We start from the raw sequence: 21,487 nt of genomic DNA, 5'->3' as shown, positions 1-21,487 counted from the left end.
TGGCGTCTTCTTTCACACTGACTCTGCAGCGTATTGCGCTACAGCTGGGCTCACCTAAGCAACACAAAAAGAAGGGTTTTAAAAGTGGTACCAGAAGACAAGAAAAATGCGCTCGTACAATATTGTATATAAACAAATTTGGTACTTACTCCAGACGAGTTCGGAAACGACAAATTCGCAGTTTTTCGTTTTCTTATCACCCTACCAACACCTGAAAGCATGCGGTCCGGAATTCAGGCTGTCTCGTCCTTCGTTGAACCTGAAGCTGTGGTTTTCCGTGACGTCATATCTGCCCAAGGGGAATAACTGCGTGCTGCATCTGCTGACCGAAGCGCCTGGTGACAACTGGTGTGCGCTAGCGGGAAGGCAAAACAAGAGGTTCATCATTAGTATAGTGGGCAAAGCGCTTCTCTGGAACGACCGAACAGCGTGCTCAGGGCAGCTGCGGGCTAGGCACGTGGCATCTAGCGGTAACCGACATTGTACTGTAAGTAAGCATGCCCAGCCAAACTGATAACAATGTCCGTCTTTTCGGGGCTCGCTCGCCGCCACGGCTTCAGTGCATGCTTTTGTCACCAGAGAGAGCGCTGGCGCGGCTTGAGAGAAAGCGAGTCCTTAACTTCTGTTTCTTTCCTCGTTTTATTTATTTTTTTTTTTCCATGTTACACCTCTCTGGCCGCTTTCCCCTTCTCGCTGGCACTCTGCAATGAGGCTTGCAGAGGCCCCGCATAGTCCACCGCGCGTATGTATACTTACGCTTTGAGCGCTGGTTGAGCCTGGCCTGGCAGTCGGCAGCAAAGCTTAGCCGAAAAGGCAGAAATGGTGTGGTTTCGCATCTGCCGCCCCCATCTGTGCGCCCAGGGAAAAAGGCAGCCTGGTGAGAGAGGAAAAAGGAGATAGAGCGGGAGAAGTAACAGAAAAGAGAGAGAGAGAGAGAGCTCAGCCGCCGCAGTCGTACGGTCATCGCTAGCTCGCGTTTTACAGAATTTAATCCTTGGTCCTCAATTCCGGTACCAACGTGTACAGGTGCGGACATCAGTAAACGGAGCACGCTTTTCCGTTCAAATTACATACGCGCCTTCTGCAGTGGAGATAAGAAGACATTATTTGTCCAAGTGAAAGCGCACTGGAGTCCACTACCAGTTGGCACATACCACGACTGCCAGTTTCAATTATGCGACGCGTGAAAAATGTTAGAAGCAAATAGCGTGCTCCGTTTACGTTTTCCCACGTCAGTACATTACGAAACAACGATTCGTTTGGTGCTGCCTGCTCCTCTTTACGACAAATGGTTCGCCCGTCAAAGCCCATCGAAGGTAACACCTCATCACGGTTTCGAGGACCAAAGGTCAACTGCGCGAATTTCTCGCACTTGTTAGGATTCAAATCGAAACACATTTCTGTGCGACATATATGGTACATATTCGTTTGACACGTACCACTCGCAACTCTGTGCCTCAAACGAGGGTACCACGTGAAGGCAACAGCAGCTTCGAGCTTTCAGTGAACATGAGGTGCACTTTGCTAGGGCATCATCGAGCGAAAAGGTCTAGGAGCTGGATGAGGAGTGGCTGCTCCTGGCCCTACGGGGCTGGCACTGGTAGGTCACCGCCGTTTGAGGCGGGGCCTAGCCTGCCACCGGCGGGTGTACCTGTTACGACGCGCGTCTTTCTCTCTCCCTCTTTTCTTCTCTATTTTCTCCTCTGTCCGCGCGAGTCAGCGGAGGTGGTTCAGTTACAGAGCCAGTAGCAGGCCCGTTCATTTTATTTTTCTTGTTCCTACTGTCGCAACAACAACAAAAAAATAAGGTCTCACTTCTCATGGTATCATCATGCTCGCTCAGAAATAAACTAATGTGAGCTAAATAGGCTTTTACCGCCACTGTCAAATTTATTATTGCCTTCCCAAACTTTCTTCAGCAATTGCTAACCTTGTTTGCATCTCTGTCCAATAATCCGGGAAAGCATAAAAAAAAAGAAAGCACTAGCACTTGTTTGAAAATTTCTTAACGTCGTTTCGCATGTGTTTGCGCCTTGTATATTCACGCCTTATACATCATATATTTACTGGCACTGAACACTGCGTTTGCCTGCACAGCCGTTGGTGCGTCTGTAAAGGCCATACAAAACTCACGAACAACTCTCACGAAACTCAAGACTAAACATGGCGTGAGTTCCGCTGCCTCGTAAAAAATTGGGCCGGTCATACTTCAATGGACGGGAAGCGCTTACCATGTGTCAGGCGTGACACGCTGACCGCCGGCTAGGAACGGTTTCGATCGTTTTGCGTAAAGAGATTAACGCAGTCACGGCGTTTTACGCCGCATTGGATCAGCCGGCTCGCAAACGCTGCAATTTTGCGGTCAGTGCTTCTATTGCTATCAATGAAATCGAAACTGCTAAGAAGTTATTTCGCTTTATTACTTCATCGATGGAACAAGATATACCTCGAGAAATTCACGGGGCTGTCAAATAACATGGTTGAAGTTGCCTCCACTTATTGTGCATCAGCATATTTCTAATATCTGGCTAACGCTAGCTCGGATGCCTGGATTGCGTTACAAACTGAGCTGCAGGGTTAGGTCCTATAACTGATGATACGTTTAGCCTCTGTCATAATGATTTTTTTTCTGTCACAAGGTTGGTAGAAAAAATATAAGAGAGAGAGAGAGAAGCTTTAAATAATTCAGAAAAAATAAACCGGCGTGAGTGAACCTCTTATGTGTACCAGCGGGCCAAACATACGATTAATTGTTGTTCATGTGGGCACGGCAGAATAATTGAACTCTCCTTCGCCGATATAGTCAGGTGATATGAGCAGATGCGCAGTGGATTGGACGGGGTGCAGCCGCGGTTTGACGGCCATTAGATTCCATCCATCATCCATGCATCAGCAGAAGTTGCAGAAAAGGCATCTGCATGGTTCCATGCGGTGTCAACACCGTGAGGCCAAGGCGGGTTGCCTTCCCCAAAAGGGAAGCTGACGGGACAAAAAAAGAGCAAAAAGAAAAGAAAGAAAATTGGAAGTATGTAGTATTCAGCAGCAGGAAATCGATAGAAACGATTAGGAGACAGAAGAATGTGGACAAAAGCCAGCACTGGATTGAATGTATGAAATAACTACGGTAAAATACCGAGCAAGCGCCCCCCCCCCCCCCCCCCCCCCCCTACCCCTCTCACAGGCCGAAATGCCGAAAGAGTGGAGGGAGTGGTGCTTTACGGGACCGAAATTTAAGATAGGACAAGCTTTACCACAAAAGGAAAAAAAAAAAAACAATGTACTGCGCACGGATTTTAAATTTTATTTGTATCTGAACAAGTCAATCGGGCTTAGCGTGCGATGTCGGCGAGCTGCTACGCACTGTGTTCTCGGATGGGGGCGCTTGATCGGAATTTTACGGCATTTATTTCAGTGCTTAAATGATTAATTTTAGAAACGAATGTACGAAGCTATTCAGAGCTTCAACTTTTCAACGCCACGTTTATTTGAATAACGACATATTAAATATAACTGCCATACTGTTATTTGCACACGCAGTGTGAAATAACAGTCGTATTTCCAGTATCTGCGTCACCACAAAACACGTCATCTGACCCACACGAGAAGCCGGAACCTGGCGAGACTTCGAGTGGTCTTCTGTTTGTCAACGCGCCAGAGTACGGTCTTGAAACGGGGACAGTTCCTCGTTGGCTCAGCGTGCTTTCTGAAACAAAAAGCAATCCCTTTCCTGGCGCCCTCCCACACTTCTCTCGTGACACCTTCACAGGCTTGACGTAGCCCGTTTTCTGTAGACGTATTACGCAAGCGTTGGAACAGTTCCTCGTTACATGGAGGGTGTTTATTTGCCCAAAATTGTTCGGCTGGGACCCGCTAGAGTGTTTCGCTTTCGCTGCCCACGGGCTACTGGAGATAACATCGTAGACGAAATCACGGACTTATCAGTGGCAAGCCCCTTCCTCGAGCAGCGCGTTCTCGTGAAGGAAGAGGAGGAAATATGCAATGCTCAAAGCAGGGAGAGAAGATGAGCCCGCCTGTTTCCTCCCGCCAGCAGGCGCGTCGGTGCAACACCCTCTCTACCGTACTATCGCTAATATAAGCATCTTCGCCATCTTCGTATGTGGTAGGTATTTGAACCGCCCTTATCACAACCTTTAGGGACACCAGACGCATTTCTGTTCGTGTTTTTGTAAACGTGAACGCTTCGTAAGCTTGTCAACGGTGTTTTGACCGGGGTCTAGGAGGGAAAGCCGCTGGAAACTGTAGCAAAAGAAAAAAAAATAAAGAAAGCCCTGATTTTGTTCCCGCTACGTACTCATCCCGGCGAGCAGTTCATTATCACGTCCGGTCACGGAGCAATTTGGCAACGCAGCGTGACAGGTCCGGCTAATGCTAATAGTTACGTCTTTCAGAGATGCAAAAAGCGGAAAAAAAAAAAAAAAAGAAACGAGTCATCTTTCTTTGTGCAGATTTACAAGTATTGCAATGCTGGCCCGCAATCTCAGACATCGACGTATTCATCCCGACCGGCTGTTCATGAACCCAAAACCGGATTTCTGGCCATCGCGTGCGCCGTGCACTCAACGTTGTTCGCGGAAAGTCGGAGAGGCGCTGGGTATTCTCGTGTTTCGGCGAACAGACAAAAAAAAAAGAAAAAAAAAAAAGAAAATGCGGAAATGGGGAAATAAGGGAAGGGTACAACATGACAGTTATTTTTAGCTAACAGTCCCGATATGCTTGCTTGTTACCGGGAAGGGGTCTCTAATTCCATTGTGATATATGTGAGCCAATTCACCACAGGCCAACATGCACATATGAAGACGATAGCAGCTGGGGTGGATGAAACAGGGTCACGTCATGAATACATGCGAGGCGTCATTGTCCTGATGCATGCCGGATGATTCTACTGACAGCAAAATTGCTCTCAGCTGCTGCTTGCTTCTGTTTTTTTTTTTTTTTCTTTGGAGTGCTTGTGTTCCTCGCTAGCCTGCCTGGTCACCCTCTCTTGTTACCATTTTAATGTTTTAATGTCACATAATAACAATAACAATAGCGGCTTTTAGTAGAGTGGATACGTCCCGTAGTAGTTTACAGAAAAGACACACCGAAAAGCGCCAAGTTGTTAGTGACAAACTGAAAAATTACTTTCTGAAACTAGCAGTTGGGAGCGGAAAAAAATCGAGCAGGGGGCGTGGCTGAAAGTTTGAAGTGGTGCCCTTGATCCTAGGATAAAATGTGTGACAAGTCTGTGTGCATCTCACAGCCTTCCTTGCCTTGTCCGCGGACCAGATCAGAGGATATGTGACTATAGGTATTTCATCTGCACGTTAGATAACCGATAGGAAAAAATGCGCACGCACTTTATGCCCCGGCATTTGGCTCGTCTGGTCGCCTATTCCACTAGAGTGCCGTGAAATGCGAGCTCGAGGCTTGCTTGTGAATCAGCGCAGTAAGAAACAAATTTTTCGCGAGTTGTGTGTGGCCCGTTAACTTGCTACCCAGCACAAGGTCTGTATCCCCCAGGCGATACCTCGTCTCCAGGATCTTCGCATCAGCGTCACCGACCATCCTGTCGGCGAGGGAAACAGGCCACTTCCCGGACAAAAGTCGCCAATCGAAACCACTGCAGGAAGTGGGCAAGCGAGAAAAAGGTGCGTAATGTTTATGCCTCGAAAGCAAGGCGTGCCTGTCCTTTACCTTCGCAAGGATCGAGCTGGGATACAACCGCCCATTAGTGTCGATGGTGACCCCGAGCAACTCTATTTTGCTGGCATAAGGGCAGGGAAAAGGGTACCGTACTTTTCGGAATGCAATCCGTGGCTACATGTTCGAATTCTGCCAATGCACTTGAGGAAGCAACTATATTTTTCCACGGCCCAGTCTCGTGTTCACTACTGCCTTTTGGTATGGGGAGCGGATACAAAGACCAACATGGAAAAGATTTATATCTTGCAAAAGAAAGGCCTTCGGTTTATTTACAATCTGTCTAGATATGATTCTGCGTCTGCATACTTTAAACTAAGTAATATATTAAGTGTTACAGCCCTCTATAAACAACGACTATCCGAATTTATGTACCGACAATACAAAACTGACAGTAATGCGCTTTTAAGTACGTTTATCAACACAGATCAACATTACGTCTTTAGAAAGGTGAACTTTATAAAACCTCGCATAAGGACCGGGTATGGAATGTAGTCAATTCACTGGCAAATCCTTAACCTCTTAAACTGTTATCCTGATATATTTTATCTACTTGAACAATCATCCTCCTTGTTAACATTAAACAACCAAAAAGTAAAATGTACCTTTCGGAACATACGTGACTATTTGTTTCCTATTTCCGTTGTGTAATACCAATTACTGTTGACACTGTTACCTTGATGTATGTTAAACATTGCATTTTATGTGTTTTACTCCTGGTTTGTGTTTGTATTGCATTCTGACGTATGACTATTTTGTGCTGCTCTGTGCCTGCTGCGTTGTGTTGCACATGTCAGTTGTGGTGCCGAAGGCCCAGTCAGGTGTCTTGTACGTCATCTTTAGCCTCAGTCTCACGGCAAAAACTATATTTTGCTACAAACTGCAATAAAAAAAAATTGAAAGGGCCCCTAACGACAATAATGCGTTCGCGTATCTTTGTTATCACGAGTGCCTATTTCGATGACAGAGATGAATGAAGCATGAGCACTCTACATAAAGCAGCACACGTTTGAAATGTTGGCAGCGCAAAGATGAACGGGAGTTCACAAGGATGCCAAATCAACAGAAGCACTGTTATTAATTCTCGTTAATTTCGCGATGCCTGCATCTTTAATATGAACGGTCCAATAAATCGTGCTTCTACTAAGCTATTAGTGGTTTGTTTCGGCACGTAATAATGGTGAAGTACTTGAGGGTAATAGAGTGCTGGCTAATTGTGGGGCAAATCATATACATTTATAAATCCCGATAGCTTTTGGTATAAATTCCTCTTTCCTTATGTTCGAACCCTTACGCGTTTGGATGTGCGATAATGTTGTTGGACTGTAGATCATAATATTACTGAATTTAAAACGTTGATGCCAGAAAAGAATTAGGTCTATTTCGCAGCAACTTTACGATTACAAAACTCAAAGAGCTTTGAACTTCGTTTAGGACGAATAATTGCATGAGTTTACCCGGTACGCCACTGTTTTGAAGCTATCATCTTAACCCTCGTTGGCTTCAGCCATAGAAAAAAAGAAAAAAAAAAAATCCCCCTTCATGGCTTCCCTTTCAGCTGTTGACTTCAAACGCGACTTCGGTATATCCCAAAATGAATGAGAGAGGGTCTATAATGAGAACGTTATGATGCATTTCAGAGACGTTTCATTGGGTTTACGGTGAAAACCTATTTTTATTATTTTTTTTCGCCGAATTCACTTGTAGCCACATGACGCGCAGAAGCCCGGTGGAAGCTTTGCGTGGTCCATCCTTATGGGACCTCTTTCCTTGAACTCATTTGAACTTGAGCTGAACTAAAATACTTAAACTCACGCGCGGGCCCTAGTTATCCATTGAAAACTTTGTTCTTCAATATCAGTTTATAATTCAAAATTTTGTTGGCTTAAGTTGAAAGCAACCTGTCAAGAAAAAAAAATAATTCTTACAAATTAGCACTCATTAAGATATTTCCTGTTGTCATAGAATTGAAGTACAAGTTATCAATTTTCGAAGCATTTGGTAAACGATTTGCTCAGGAGTGCAACCTATGTACCCCGCTGAACAGGTGCTCTGTAGCGGCTCTGTCTCTCGATGGACTGTATTCGGACAGCAAGCGTGGGCCAGCCGACATACTGACCGACATAAAGGCGGCCTTGCATAAGGAAGAGTTCTGTAAATAAATAATCAGCGCCGCACTGCAGTATCGGCGTCGGTGGTTCAGTGGTAGAATACTCGCCTGCCACGCGGGTGGCCCGGGTTCGATTCCCGGCCGACGCAGTACTTTTTTTTTTTTTTTTTTTTTTTTTTTTCTCACAAGGTAAACAGTAATACGAGTGCCTGTTCGTGCATTTGAATGGTCATTTCATGAGGAAGCGGATACAATATCGAAGTCGAAACAACATCCTGTTTGTTATGTATAGTCTCGATGTCACAGCCACATGACCCCGCGCTAGAATTTCGAGCACCTCCCATTAAATTAAAGCTAGCGATTTGTGTGACGAGGTCGAAATGAAATCAAATTTGACGTAGGGGTACTTTTGTCGTCACTGGGGTTAAAATTAACGAATTGATGGAGGATTCAAATGATGCGACAATTGGCGAGAAGTTCCTCTAGTGGGGACTGCGGTATATATGTCGGAAAATAGAAGTGATTAATTAGAGTACATTTGTCGCCTTGAGGTTCGAACCTACGCCCTCCGCATGCCAGACAGACACGCAATGCATAGGACAATCAGGCTTACTTTTTTTCTTCAGCATGGTAAGGCAACGACGGCTCGTTGGTGCCAAGATTGTTTGAGGGACACCTAGTGGACGCGTTGCGGACCGTGTTACTTAATTATTAACGTGTGTTTGATAACTGTACTAATTTTGCAGTAACAATAACCTAAATAAAACATTGCAATGTAGAGACAGTGTTAAAGGCGCTATCGCGTCTACTCTTAAGGCAAAGTTTAAGCGTCATTTTTTTTTTTTTTTACTATGTCATTCCCATTATTATGTTTTAATCGCAAAATGAAGACCCGGTATATGACTTCATTATTATTATTATTATTCTCTACCATTATTCTGTGAATTCTGTGCTGTTGGATAGGGTTGATGAAATTAATGACCTTGGTGTACTTTTTGACCGCACCCTCAGCTTCTCCTCTCACACTAACCGCATTGCTCAGCGGGCTATGCGCACACTCGGATTCGTTTGCAGACTTTCGAGAGAGTTCCATACTCCACTTCCGTTCCTAAAACTGTACCTGTCCATATGCCTGCCGGTCTTGGAGTATGCGTCGGTTGTTTGGAATGGCACTTGCAAATCGAACTTGGACAAGGTTGACAGAGTACAAAAAAAATTTTTACGGATATTTCATTATCGCTTTCCTTGCGCAACTTCCCCCTCTCGCTCCACCAGGAGCACCCAACTGAATCTTCCTTCCCTTCACTGCCGTCGTATCAGACTTGATATCATATTTCTGTACAAACTCCTTCATGGCCACATTATGTGCCCTCAGCTCTTAGAGTACATCCTACTGCGCGTTCCGCGAAAGAGCATGAGGGAATTCAGACCATTTCAGGTTTCTCCTCTTCATTCCCACTCCCCTCTCGACAGGATGCAGTGGTTATTTAACTCTTTTTGTCCTCACCTTGGCATCTTCCAAAACTCGCTCTGTTCATTTACATTGGATGTTCGTAGCGTTGTATTCTAAATAGTACTTTATCCCTTAAAACTCCCACTTTCTAGCCTTAAATTGTATTTACTTCACTTTTTGCTTTTTCTCCTGTTCAATGCTGTCTGTATCGTGAACTACTTTTTATCCGTTTCTTACTTATATTTCAACTTTAAACTTTATATTCGAATCTTACTGCCCCTTGTTCAATTTTACTTCTTTATTGTATTATTCTGTATTTCTAGCCTGTGTTTTAAGTACCATGCACTTGTTGCGCCTGGAAGGGTTGTTTATTTTATGTATATTTCTATATTACTATAATCAATGTCAGTTATTTGTTTTTTTTTTTTCTTCTATCTACCGTTCTTTTTTTTTCTTTATTTCCTGGTGTGCTAAAAAATTCTCTCACTGTGTATATAAGTGATGCTACTCATTGTTTGCTTACTTTCCGTGATACTTTTCGTCTGTCATTTCATGTATTATTTATTTCTTTTTTTGTGTTCCCTCTGTGTGTGTAAACATGTTTGTGCTTTTTCATTTTTGTTTCTTTTTTTTTTATTTGTGCTGCAGCACAAAGACCACATGGTTGTTCCTGCGCACATTAAATAAAGATTGATTGATTGATTGATTATTATTATTATTATTATTATTATTATTATTATTATTATTATTATTATTATTATTATTATTATTATTATTATTATTATTATTATTATTATTATTATTATTATTATTATTATTATTATTGTTGTTGTTGTTGTTGTTGTGGGACCCACGTCTGCCCCTCGTCTGACCTACGCTTCTAAACAAAAGGACACGTTTGGTATGGACTACAAGACCAGCGTATTAATAGAACAGCCCAGTACTAAGCTTAACCAGTATGTATATATAGATTGCCTCTTTACGACCGCAAAGAGGCTATAGCTTCCCCTGTAAACGGAGTTTTTGAGTGCTAGATGTCAAAGAATGAAACGCGGATGTCACCTCAAGCCGTTATCAAATATATAAGCTTCGGTGGCTTCAAGAACGCAACCGTTTACGGGTGTGTCGGGACGGTGCTGATCACAGGGTAGCTTTCATCTCGACGTCACGAATTTGAATGGAGCTACAGGTGAACAAACATTTCATTTTTGAGTCCCATTCTCTTAGCAGCTCATTTGAGCGCAACTCCAGTCTCCTCCTTCGCTGCCTTCGGCATTGTCACGACCACGTGACAACATATTACTTGCGAAACAGACATCGACCTGATTTTCATTCAGTAAATTAGTTGTGTTCAGTGCCTTTTTCAACGTGGGGTCTTTCAGAGTCAGCGAGGAAAAAAGAAATGTGGACATACTTTCATGTTCCTGCGGCCTCTAGAATAAGCTGATTCATAATACGTGTTTCATTGAATCATAAGCGTGTTCGGTTTCGGCGTGGCCGTGGCATGAGTGACCTTGGCATGACAGTGTTTTATAGACTAACTGTACTTCTTTTTAACACGATAGCATTATATATCAATTTCGAACAAAGCCGGCGGCGTTCGTTTGTGACGTCATCGAGCACCCGTATATACGCAAACAGCAAGCTGAGTACCCATAATGCACCACTGCATGCATCCAGCCTTATCTGTGACAGAGGACTGCAGCTTCAGGCAATCCGAAGTCTATCCTTAAATAAATAAATAAATGCCTTATCATCATCATCATCTGGTCTCGTCATGCGATTTGTCGTTACATATAGGATACATATAGGATACATATAGGAAAGCGTGCAGAGTGGGTCAGAGAAATAACTCAAGTTACCGACATTCTAGTGGAAATTAAGAAGAAGAAATGGACATGGGCAGGACATGTAGTGCGAAGAGAGGATAACCGATGGTCGCTGAGGGTAACAAACTGGATTCCAAGGGAAGGAAAGCGTAACAGGGGGCGGCAGAAAGTTAGGTGGGCGGATGAGATTAAGAAGTTCGCAGGGGTCAAGTGGATGCAGCTAGCACAGAACCGGGTTAAGTGAAGAAATATGGGAGAGGCCTTCGCCCTGCAGTGGGTATAATCAGGCTGCTGTTGATGATGATGATAGGATATATCTGCTATTCAACCTGTAGGCTAGTTCAGGACAGGGTCTCGAACCCACAATATGTACCTCCAATTGGATGCCAATTGCCCGGCTTTCTTATCAAAATTGTGATGCAACAGTTTGTCGTACCCCGTTTCGGGCGGTGTCATATACGATTTGCCACTGCATATAGCACAGATCTGCTTGTAAAGTTTCAGACTAGCCGGATACAGGGATTTGAACCGACGACATATGCATTACCTCCAGTTGTGTATATCTTCAAGCCGAAGCTCCGCGATTACGGAGGCACCGCTTGAAGCATGGCAGTCTACGTCGAATACACGAAAACACGCACCTAATACAATACTAAAAGAAAGCGTGCACGCAGAATGCCTCGATCGAAAACATTTTACTCGCGATACTGTAGTTTTTCGCACTCATACACGTAAGTAGTCTTGTCTATGCCGAATTGTGTATTTGCATCTCACGTGTTTCACTATTTTCGCTCTCCTCTTCGTAATTTCTTTCTGCTCGCTCTCTTTGCTGCCTAGCACTAAAGTTCGAGCGAGACACCTTCCTCGGCATTCTCCATGGCGAGGCAGTTAAACGATTTCAGACCATCTCCACCCAAGAGGCCTATATTGGTTGGGAGTTCGGGGCCACCCTGAGAATGTGTGCATAAATACCCCATCCCTCTCTCCCCCCTTTCAATCGTAAGCGGGGCTCACTTTCGAACCCGTATAGGTTACAGCGATCGCAGATATGGCCGGTTTTACCTGGCCGAAACTCTCTCTCCTTGGTCATGAAGTGACCACGTGACCTATAAGGGTGACGTATTATTAAGCAAGATGTTCGTACCCCTGCCAAACGACAAATTTATTTTCATTTACATACTGTCACAATTGTTCGAAATGACATTTGTTTGCTGCCACACGAGAAAATATGACATTTATGAAAACGACATTTGGCATCGAATGAGTTTTAGGAACTCACCCAAATGCGATCAACGAGGAAATGTGTTATCTCGACACCAGACAGTCGGTGAAAATATACACCCAAAATAAACAAAAGTGCCACATGCATTATAATACTTCTATGCGCCTATAAGTTTGCATCTATTGTCATTAAATTATCCCAAACATGCCAAATAGCATCATAAAAAAAAATAGAAACTGCCACCTTCGCTACCAGCCAACCCGTTGTCACCGCACTCGGCGCGGGCCGAGTTCACAGCGCACACATACAGCGCACACAACTTTTGTTCACAGCGCAGTCATTTCCGCAACATATTGAAGACACTGCGTACAATATCTGTGTATCCATCGCAATTGCCGTCACTTGCAAATTGCATTAGTTTTGGTCGCGTAACAGCGCGTAGCAAAATTTGTTATTAAATTGAGCAAGTGTCATTCGGTTGGAATGACATTAAATTTCCCGTGTGACAAGGGTATTACTCTCTCAATCTCTCTCTCTCTCTCTAAGCGTCACAGCTTTACTTTAGACATATCTTCTGAAGTAATTTGCGGTCCTCCCAAAAACATCGTCGAGTAGACATTTCGGGCATAATAAAGGAAGGCACAAGAACTTATGGAGGGGGAGAGGGGCGATGAAGGTGTTATAGAGTGTAGAATAAGGAGATGAGATAGAATGGTTGGGCATGCATGACGCCTGTATACATGGCTCCTATAAAATTTAAATAAACAAAAACAGTGAGCACCCAGTAAGTGGACCAAATATGCAATTTACTCTTCTCTGGGTATGAACAGCGATGACAGACTTTACAGTGGTGTCAGACACATTTTCGCCTCTCTTTGGCGCCATCAGTGTGGACATTACGTTCTAAAGAACTGTTAGCACAATCGTGAGCTATGCAAGTATGTTTGATGCAAATAATCCGAAGCGATACTGTACAAGAATATTAATTGCATCCCTCATCAGAATGCATCCTCGGGACGTTTAGATGACTTTTTTGGGACATGCAGGAGTTGTGTAAAATACGCTGTAGAAGTAAGACGGTCAACAGCTTTCCTGGAGATACTCAGTTGTCACGTACGTAAACGCCGCCACCGGAAATACTCGCAGACCGTAGGTCAACTAGTTTCATCGGCCGCAAGAGAAAAAGTAAAGGACTTCCAGTAATACGTATGTGAGGTCTGGGGGCAAACAATGCACTAGACCTAGAAACCATGTGACTTGTGAAGCATTAGCGTGAACTGCAATTCATATCGCCGTACTTCAATCCTGTCACGTCAATCCTGTCTTTTCCCGTTACCCTATCACCTGCACGTGCTACGGTAAATCCTAGCCTTGAAAAGAGCCCAGGCGTGAAACTGTGTTCAGGAACGCGGCAAAAGGTGATGTCAGGAGTCCACCGCGCGTGCGATAGCATCCGTTCCACGGTGGGAATACCCGGCTGGCACTCAGCATTGCCGGCGCGTGCGGTAAAGACAGAGCGGCTGCGCATGCTCCCGTATGGTTGACGCGCGGCGAAAGCGTCTTCGCCTTTCTGTAGAAGTCAAGGCCCTTTCCGTTTTTAGCCGAATTACGCCGACGGCGCTTCTTGTAGATCCCTGTTTCGAGATGCGCGCGTGCTAAGTTGAGAGCAGTACGCACCAACTCGCGTCGCCGATCACCGCGATTGCATCACCGACAGCAATCACAAGCGCCCACTCCATCACGAGAGAGAAACCGAAAAAGCGTACGCCGCGCTTTCTTCCTGTTTCAGGGTTTTCTTTATTTCATGGTGGCCGCACAACACGCGGCAGAGGGAGATTGCGGCGCCCATTCATCGCCGCGCGCTTGGAGGAGGAGGCGGTGCCGCCTTCGTGACGTTGGCACTACGTCACCGGCGTCGTCCGTTTCCGCAGGAAGTTTCGCTCTTCTCCTCGAGTATAAAGATGGCGGCCTCCATGGCCGTTCTTTCATTCGCGCGTCGTCTGCTGCGGCCGCTCGAGCGCGTTCATATTCTCAGTGGTGCCGCCGGATCGTCCGCGTTTTCATCTGCAGCATCCGTGCAATTTCTATCGCATTTTGTGGACTCAACCCCGTCCAGTCAAGACGGAGCACTCCAGGGCAGGATTTTTCCCCACTCGCAGAAGAAATGGTGAAAAGAACAGACGAGGTGAGCTCTGGCGCTGAACTTGCATGTGAGCCTTTGTGCGGTCGTTTTCCCGACAGCTCAAGCAGTCGAAAACACAAAACTTTCATTCATTTTCTTTTTGCAGAAAGGAACCGACTACGTAATAGTAATAATAATAATATGAATGCCATTTGTTTTTCTTGCCTTTGTATCGAGCTACGTAAAAAAAATTTGACGCTTCGGCGCAGACGAAATCAATGATCTTGGGCTTCTTTTCGGCTAGCATAATGACGTTGCGAGATCTGAATGAAGTGTCTGTTACAAAGATTTCTGACAGTCCAGAACTAATCCGAAAATAGAAATAATGCAGATGACGTCATTAACTTTATCATTGAACAAGTGACCCGATAATAAGTTTCCCCATTTTCTTGGTGCGGCACATTCATAAAAGCCACTAAGCAATCAAAACCAAAATAAAATTCGTGCCTGCTTTCATCTTCGCTTAGCGATTGCATGACCCATACATCCGTTGCCCGTAATGCGTTATGATACACGAAGTTTAATTTGAATCGGAAGAAAAAAAAAGCAAGAATGAGATAGAGGGGGTGCTGCCAATGAAAAATACAAAATATAGCTTTTCTGGAACTCTGCTCAGCTGCGAAAAAGACAGGCGGGAATGCCAAGGGAATGAGTGGCTATAACGAGACTGTGCAAACCTGTTTGCAGTACGTGACGGCCGTTTTTGCTCTCCTGCCAGTCGACCAAACTGACACGTGCTAAAGCTTGCCAGAAAGCACTCTAATCAGTAAACATCTACCCGCCCGGGCATTATATAACAGCACAAATAATATAAATTCCTGGCATAAGCAGGCAGGTAACAACTAACGTCGGCTTCCACGAGCGCAGGAATTACGAGTTGTTCTCCCGGCCTGCGTGAGACTGTTGCTGTTGTTTAGGCTGCTCTGAGCACGTCTTGGCAACGGGGGTGAATAATTAGCATGCTTGGAGGGGTGTGCCTGATATTCCTTGGCGTTTGCGCATAGGAAAAACGCTCATTTCAAGTTGCCGAGAGGCATATCTATTTTTATTCTTCATCTCCTTTTAACTGTCTTCTCTTTTTCGGTCTTCCCAAGAAATGATTTCAGGTGGTTTTTCCCGCATGGTCGCTCTTTTGAAACACCGAGGCCCATAGCGACCGCATTTAAACGAGACCAAATACGAGTATGTAAGATAGCTTTTCTTCTTTGTTATTATTTCCAAGGAAAAGGCTAAGGCTCGCTGAGCCCATTATTCTGCGTAGTATTTCCGAGTATTCTTGTATTTATATTCGCTGCCCGGTGAGACTTGCATCGTCGCATGCCGCCGATCCTTTTCTGTACGAGATCCGGAGGTCCGACTTAAAAGTCTCAGCTTCTCGCTATGAATTTTTTTGACTGATTACGGAAACGAGAGGCTAAGATAGGCGGAATTAAGTTTCACGGTGAGCACGAGCATGTTTGCAAGCGCACTAGTGTGCGTAAATGCGCAAAATAAGTTGTAAGTAACATTTTGTTTTAATTTACGCAGGCTTCGGCACGCATCGCTGAAGGCAGTGTTTGTGATTATACGGTCTAAAAACGTACATACACTCTGGCCATTTAAACCATTTACGTAAAGCACGCGAAAGCACTATTCGACATAGCTTGCCATGATTTTGCTTGGCAGATTAGCATTGAGATTGAGTGCACAATATCTGCCTCACTTTTCGGTGGACACCGTCATTTACAATTAATGGCATACAGTTGAAAGTATATGTCGTAGGTTCGAATGCCTGTCGAAAACTAGCCCTTAATTTGACTAGACAGAGGGTGTTAAATGGGAAACGAAGGGGTGTCACCCCACCTTGGACGTTGTGCGGAAAGACTTTTAGTGCGAAATTACCAGATACTTTTTTCGGACCTGCAAACGTTAGATGATTTTGTTAGGCTGTGAACCTCCGGATTAGTGACATATATATATATATATATATATATATATATATATATATATATATATATATATATAGAGAGAGAGAGAGAGAGAGAGAGAGAGATCAATTGAGGGGAAATGAGGGTGCTCGTTATAATACATGAAGGAAAGAAGCCAACAGTCGGCGAGGCCAAGGAAAGCGTTGGGGATGGTACTTTATGTCTTTTTTTTAATGTTTACTTGGATAATCAAAGAATTTAGTAATGTAATCTGTTTAGGGGAAAGATAATTAAACACAAAGTAGAAGAAAAAACAACGTGCCGATGGCGGGAACCGAACCCACGACCTCCATCCCCAACGCTTTCCTTGGCCTCGCCGACTGTTGGCTTCTTTCCTTCACACACACACACACACACACACACACACACACACACACACACACATATATATATATATATATATATATGTATATATATATATATATATATATATATATATATATATATATATATATATATATATATATATATATATATATGTATATATATATATATATATATATTTTAGTCATAAATATCCAAATAGAGGAAACTCAACTGAAAGCCTGTGGTCAGAGCTCGTAACACCTAACTGCGCGAGCTCCTCCTCCTTTCTCTGCCAGCTGGAAAGCCAGGTGGCATATACCCCCCCCCCCCCCCCCCCCCTCTCAAAAGAAAAAAAAATTCGCAGTATATATACCCTGCCTTACTCAATTTAAGCCTAATGTTGAACTGCGCTGACAGTTATATGAGAATGATTTGGCAGTTTCACCAAAGATTGAACTCCATGACTAATCAAGATTTTTTTGCCAGTGTGAAGTGGCACCACAAATATGTTCCCCCAAGCATTTCTGCCAGGAATAAACCGAGTGCGAGACCATTGAGACCATCCCATATATCCATTGTAGAGATTTCACAGCGAGACCCTGTATGGGTCTCCCTCTCGTACTTCTCCGCTCGCAGAGGGGCAGTTGAAGTACAACAGGTGGCCCGAGTTCAGTGTCAATGGTGGGTCCAGTTGTGTCAGGTCTCACTCTACGCAGTGCGCGAAAGCACCTGCGGCACAGACGCTGCGTTTACTCTGCCCCGTGACGGATTCCACGAAAATCCAGCTGGTAGTAATGGTGCCTGGAGGCGCCCACATAATGGTGCGCAGTCACTGCGCCTATGGGAATTGTGACGTGTCGTTGAACCTTCCGAGTTCTCCGCATCCGGTGCTCACGAGTCTCCTGCCTGTTGGTCTCGAGCATGTACACCCTTCTGAAAAACACGATTTCATGGTGTGGGGCGTGGTGGGGGAGTGGGGAGGGAAAAAAAGGAGTGAAAGAGATTAAAGGATGACCCTGGGAATCTAAGGTTACATGAACACCGCAATTGACGAGCTGGGTCTCTTTTAGACGTGAAGCGTGAAAGGTCGCTCTTTCTATCAAATGATCAACTCCACGCGCATTCTGTCGAGTTCATATGTAGAAGGCTTTTGTCTAAACTGAACGTGGCCGTGGTCATATATCAGTTCTTTCCCATAAATGAAAACAAAGAAGGCTAGCAGCGAGTCCACAAAAAAAAAAAAAAAGGGCCCGGAGCATTGTGACTGAAATTTGAAGTCTTGTAACATTTCGACGAGATTAAATGAAATGACAATGCGACACCTGAAGGTATTCTGAGCATCGGTGCATCGCGTTCTACCGTTTGTTAGCGCTTCAATGCGTCTTGTTTGGGGATGCTAGTAGCGCTTATTAACGAGATAGTTAGCTCTAGGACCGAATTTGTGCCCCTAAGGAAGTCAATTTCAGCTACATGTTTTTATAATGGCGCATTGAGTCAAGCTTAACTGAATTGGGTGAAACTTCATAATATCCATAATATCCATAAAATTCTTATTTACCGTGGAAATGGATTCCTACAACCACGCTGGGGCTGAACAAGCTTATATACATACATATATATATATATATATATATATATATATATATATATATATATATATATATATATATATATATATATATATATATATATAAATTTATTCTGGCGCCGCTCAATTCGAACTTTCGACATCAAGATCAGGACTCTGCGATCAACAATTTGAGGTGAACAGGGATGTCATCTTTGTTTGGGCATTTGCGACACCCCATCTCCGTTCTGGAAAGAAGCAAAGAAAAAAAAAGCAAAAGAAACTGCGTCGTGTTACCGCTGTACTCGACCAACTTTTAAAAATTTTTACCTCTTTTTTATGTTACGAAACCCGTTTTGTCATTATTACGTGATAGTTTATCTACAAAGGCCAAGTTTAATGTGTCCTCAAAGTGCCCGTTCGTTATGTGATCTCAGCAAGGATAACGCACCTTCGCTGCACTCATTTCACATGCATCACATGTGGGAGTTGGAGAGCTAAACATCATTGCTCATTATTCAAGAAACTGCATTGTCGCTCAATGCCTGGCGGAACGCTGGACACGTCACGGGTCCGCCCTAACCGTGCCCTATCCTTTTTTTAGATAAACGATCAGCAAACAGCCGATACACTGGCAGTAAATATCGGCCCAGAGTTTCACTGGTGCTTGCACTGCTTTTTCAACACCCTTGCGGGGTTTTCTCCCGTTTATCATTCCCGCGGCTCTCCGTGACACTATAGCACAGCCATCTATACCGTTCCCTCAAAGCGCTTTGTGGGACACGTGCCCGCTATGCGTGCATCAGTTCCTTGTCTGGTATGTGCTCCACTTCAAAGATCGAGAGGCCGATTGCTTATCACCCATTTGACTTCGCCGCTTTAAGCATACACGGGCATTCACGGAGATACGATTGCGGTCATTTCTATTGAAAATAGCTCAACCTGTGACAGACAAGTGTAACAAGGGTTTGGGACAACGGTGGTCAAAGCAGCGATAATAGCAGCTCGCAAAGCTGCCCTCTTCTTGATATTGATACTACTGATCAGAGAAGAAACATATACAGCTATCTTCACATAAAAAAAAAAAAAAAAAAAAAAAAAAAACCAATGCTTTGGCTCACGTAGTTGCGATAGGGCCACGTGTGTGAATCTGAACTCTTTCGAAGCCTGTGTCGATGAGATCGAAATCTAGCCATCAACGACCCATGCATCACAAATACACGCTGCCCCAAGGCCTCGTAGACACGTTACTACGGCTTGATTAAAGCGAAGGCTTACATTTATGTTTTGCGGTCTTTACAATAATGTGGTATCTTAATTACATAGGCTAGTGAGTACGTGTGGGATAACAGGTATACACGAATAAAAAAAAATGCTAATTAAGCGATCGAGTAGCAATCCATAAAGGGAGCGGCAAATGGGAGCTATTAATAGGGTCGCGTCATACCGAAGTGTCCCCTCAAAGGGCCGCGTGTTAACGCGTCGACAGATACTTTTCTATTCTGTATGGTGTAAGCAACACATTCACACATCCTCTACGGCTAGTCTTCGTTTAGTTGACAAGATTTTTTTAGGCAAGATACACAACCCTGCCACTCTGTACATTTCCAATTTCCTCCTATTTCCACATTCTCGTCATTTTTGTTTTCCTCTATCGCTCGCTCGGGTTCATGTATACTTCAACTCTGGGTACCAAAACCTGCACCGGCTCGTACTGAGCTCGCTAAACCAAGAGTCATTGCTAAACTCTGTCTGTTAAATGTTCTTAAGAAGTCGGGTGCCCAGGCAATGAAGTAAGATCTCTTTACCAGTTAGACTGCCCTACTTGTGTGGGTTACCTACCCCTCACAATTACTGCTGTATATTTTACACCTTCGACATTCGGAAACAAGTGCGTGCGGAAGGCAGGTGGATGCACCAGCAGTGTGCTCAATTAACGAGAAATTAAGGTTGATCAAGCTTGTAGATGTTTGGGAGTTCACTGTCTCTCATAGCCTAACGCTGCAATTTGACCGGTTAACGTGTTTGATAAACACAGTGAACAGTTAGCTTGTCAGAAAATAATAGGAGAAGCTGAGATAGCCAGGATACCTGACCAGTACGTGTGACAGCAATGGCCTCCGATATCACTTATAAAAAAGAATTTGGCCCGCTAAATTATGCCGACGTCAGAACCTATTGCGACGTCTTGCGGACGCATCTCACCGACACATATCGCAAAATATCGCGAACACGCCTCGTCAGAGACTTTCACCATTAGCATAGAAAGACTTTCGATTTAAAAGAAGGCGCTCGTTGCGTCATATCGTGCCCCTGCCTACGTTCTACGTTTCTGAGAGCCAAGCTAAAGATAACTGAAACATAATTTTACCAATTTATCGAAGTTTTGAGTCATATTTGACACTGGGCCGTATCTAGCTAACTGATTTGTGAACCCGTGCTTTGCGAAATTAACTTAGCTTTTAAACTGTATTTATTTATTCATACCTTAAATGCTCCTGAGTAGGGGTTTTACATTAGGTCTCGCGGCTTCATCGAAGGAGGTCTTTAACAGCAGTCCTCAAAAAGGACTGCTATTAAAAAGAAGGGAAGGAGTAGGAAGGTTCACACAAATATTGGTAAACTATAAGATAAGAAAGCAACATAATGATTACCTTCACGAGTACAGTGGGCCTTATTCGAAACGCTGTTTATATCCTTGAAAAGGATTCAGAGCGAAGAGTTGACCATTAGACTGTGCGCACATAATATGCGAAGACGGCCGTTCTAAAAAAAAAAAAAAAAATGATATACAGATAATATGAACGCCTTAGGCGTGTGTGGTTCGCTTGCTCCTGCAGCCCTATTTGTAGGGGGAACTATAATGCATGAAAAATGCGCATTGGCATATCCCTTAGAAGCAATATTATGGCGACTATTTAATTTACCTTTTCTTTCTTTTATCTACTCATCTGTTTTCTCACAGTGCGCTTGGGCGCTTTTTCGCAAATACATATTTTACATACACTTTTTACATTGTCTTTTTATTGTCGTAATTGTCGTCTTTTTTCTTTTTTTAGGAAGGCTCTTTGCAGGCTTCGAGGACTTCGTAAAAAAGGGTGTTCGTAGTAATAAGAATATAATGTGTTGGTTGCGCGAAGAGGTTTGAATT

At 44.0% G+C, this 21,487-nt stretch overlaps 1 protein-coding gene and 1 non-coding gene across 3 annotated transcripts in view; both read left to right on the top strand.

Annotated features, from left to right (window-relative positions):
• The first annotated feature begins 7,888 nt into the window (after positions 1-7,888).
• Positions 7,889-7,959, top strand: TRNAG-GCC (transfer RNA glycine (anticodon GCC)). Its single transcript has one exon. It is a non-coding gene; the product is annotated as a tRNA-Gly (tRNA).
• A 6,336-nt stretch (positions 7,960-14,295) lies between these two features.
• LOC146178571 (sodium-dependent proline transporter-like) overlaps positions 14,296-21,487 on the top strand; it is a 35,500-nt gene continuing 28,308 nt past the window's right edge. For both annotated transcript variants that reach the window (XM_084578383.1, XM_084578382.1), the window contains exon 1: positions 14,296-14,499. In XM_084578383.1, coding sequence (XP_084434509.1) covers positions 14,479-14,499 — 21 coding nt within the window. In that variant the 5' untranslated portion in view covers positions 14,296-14,478. The remainder of the gene's footprint in view (positions 14,500-21,487) is intronic.

The sequence above is a fragment of the Amblyomma maculatum genome, chromosome 9 (assembly GCF_055883805.1).
Source record: "Amblyomma maculatum isolate TAMU_Amacu chromosome 9, ASM5588380v1, whole genome shotgun sequence".
NCBI lineage: Eukaryota > Metazoa > Arthropoda > Arachnida > Ixodida > Ixodidae > Amblyomma > Amblyomma maculatum.
The sequence above is the reverse complement of the archived record's forward strand: the minus strand, read 5'-3'. Positions and strand labels throughout refer to the sequence as shown.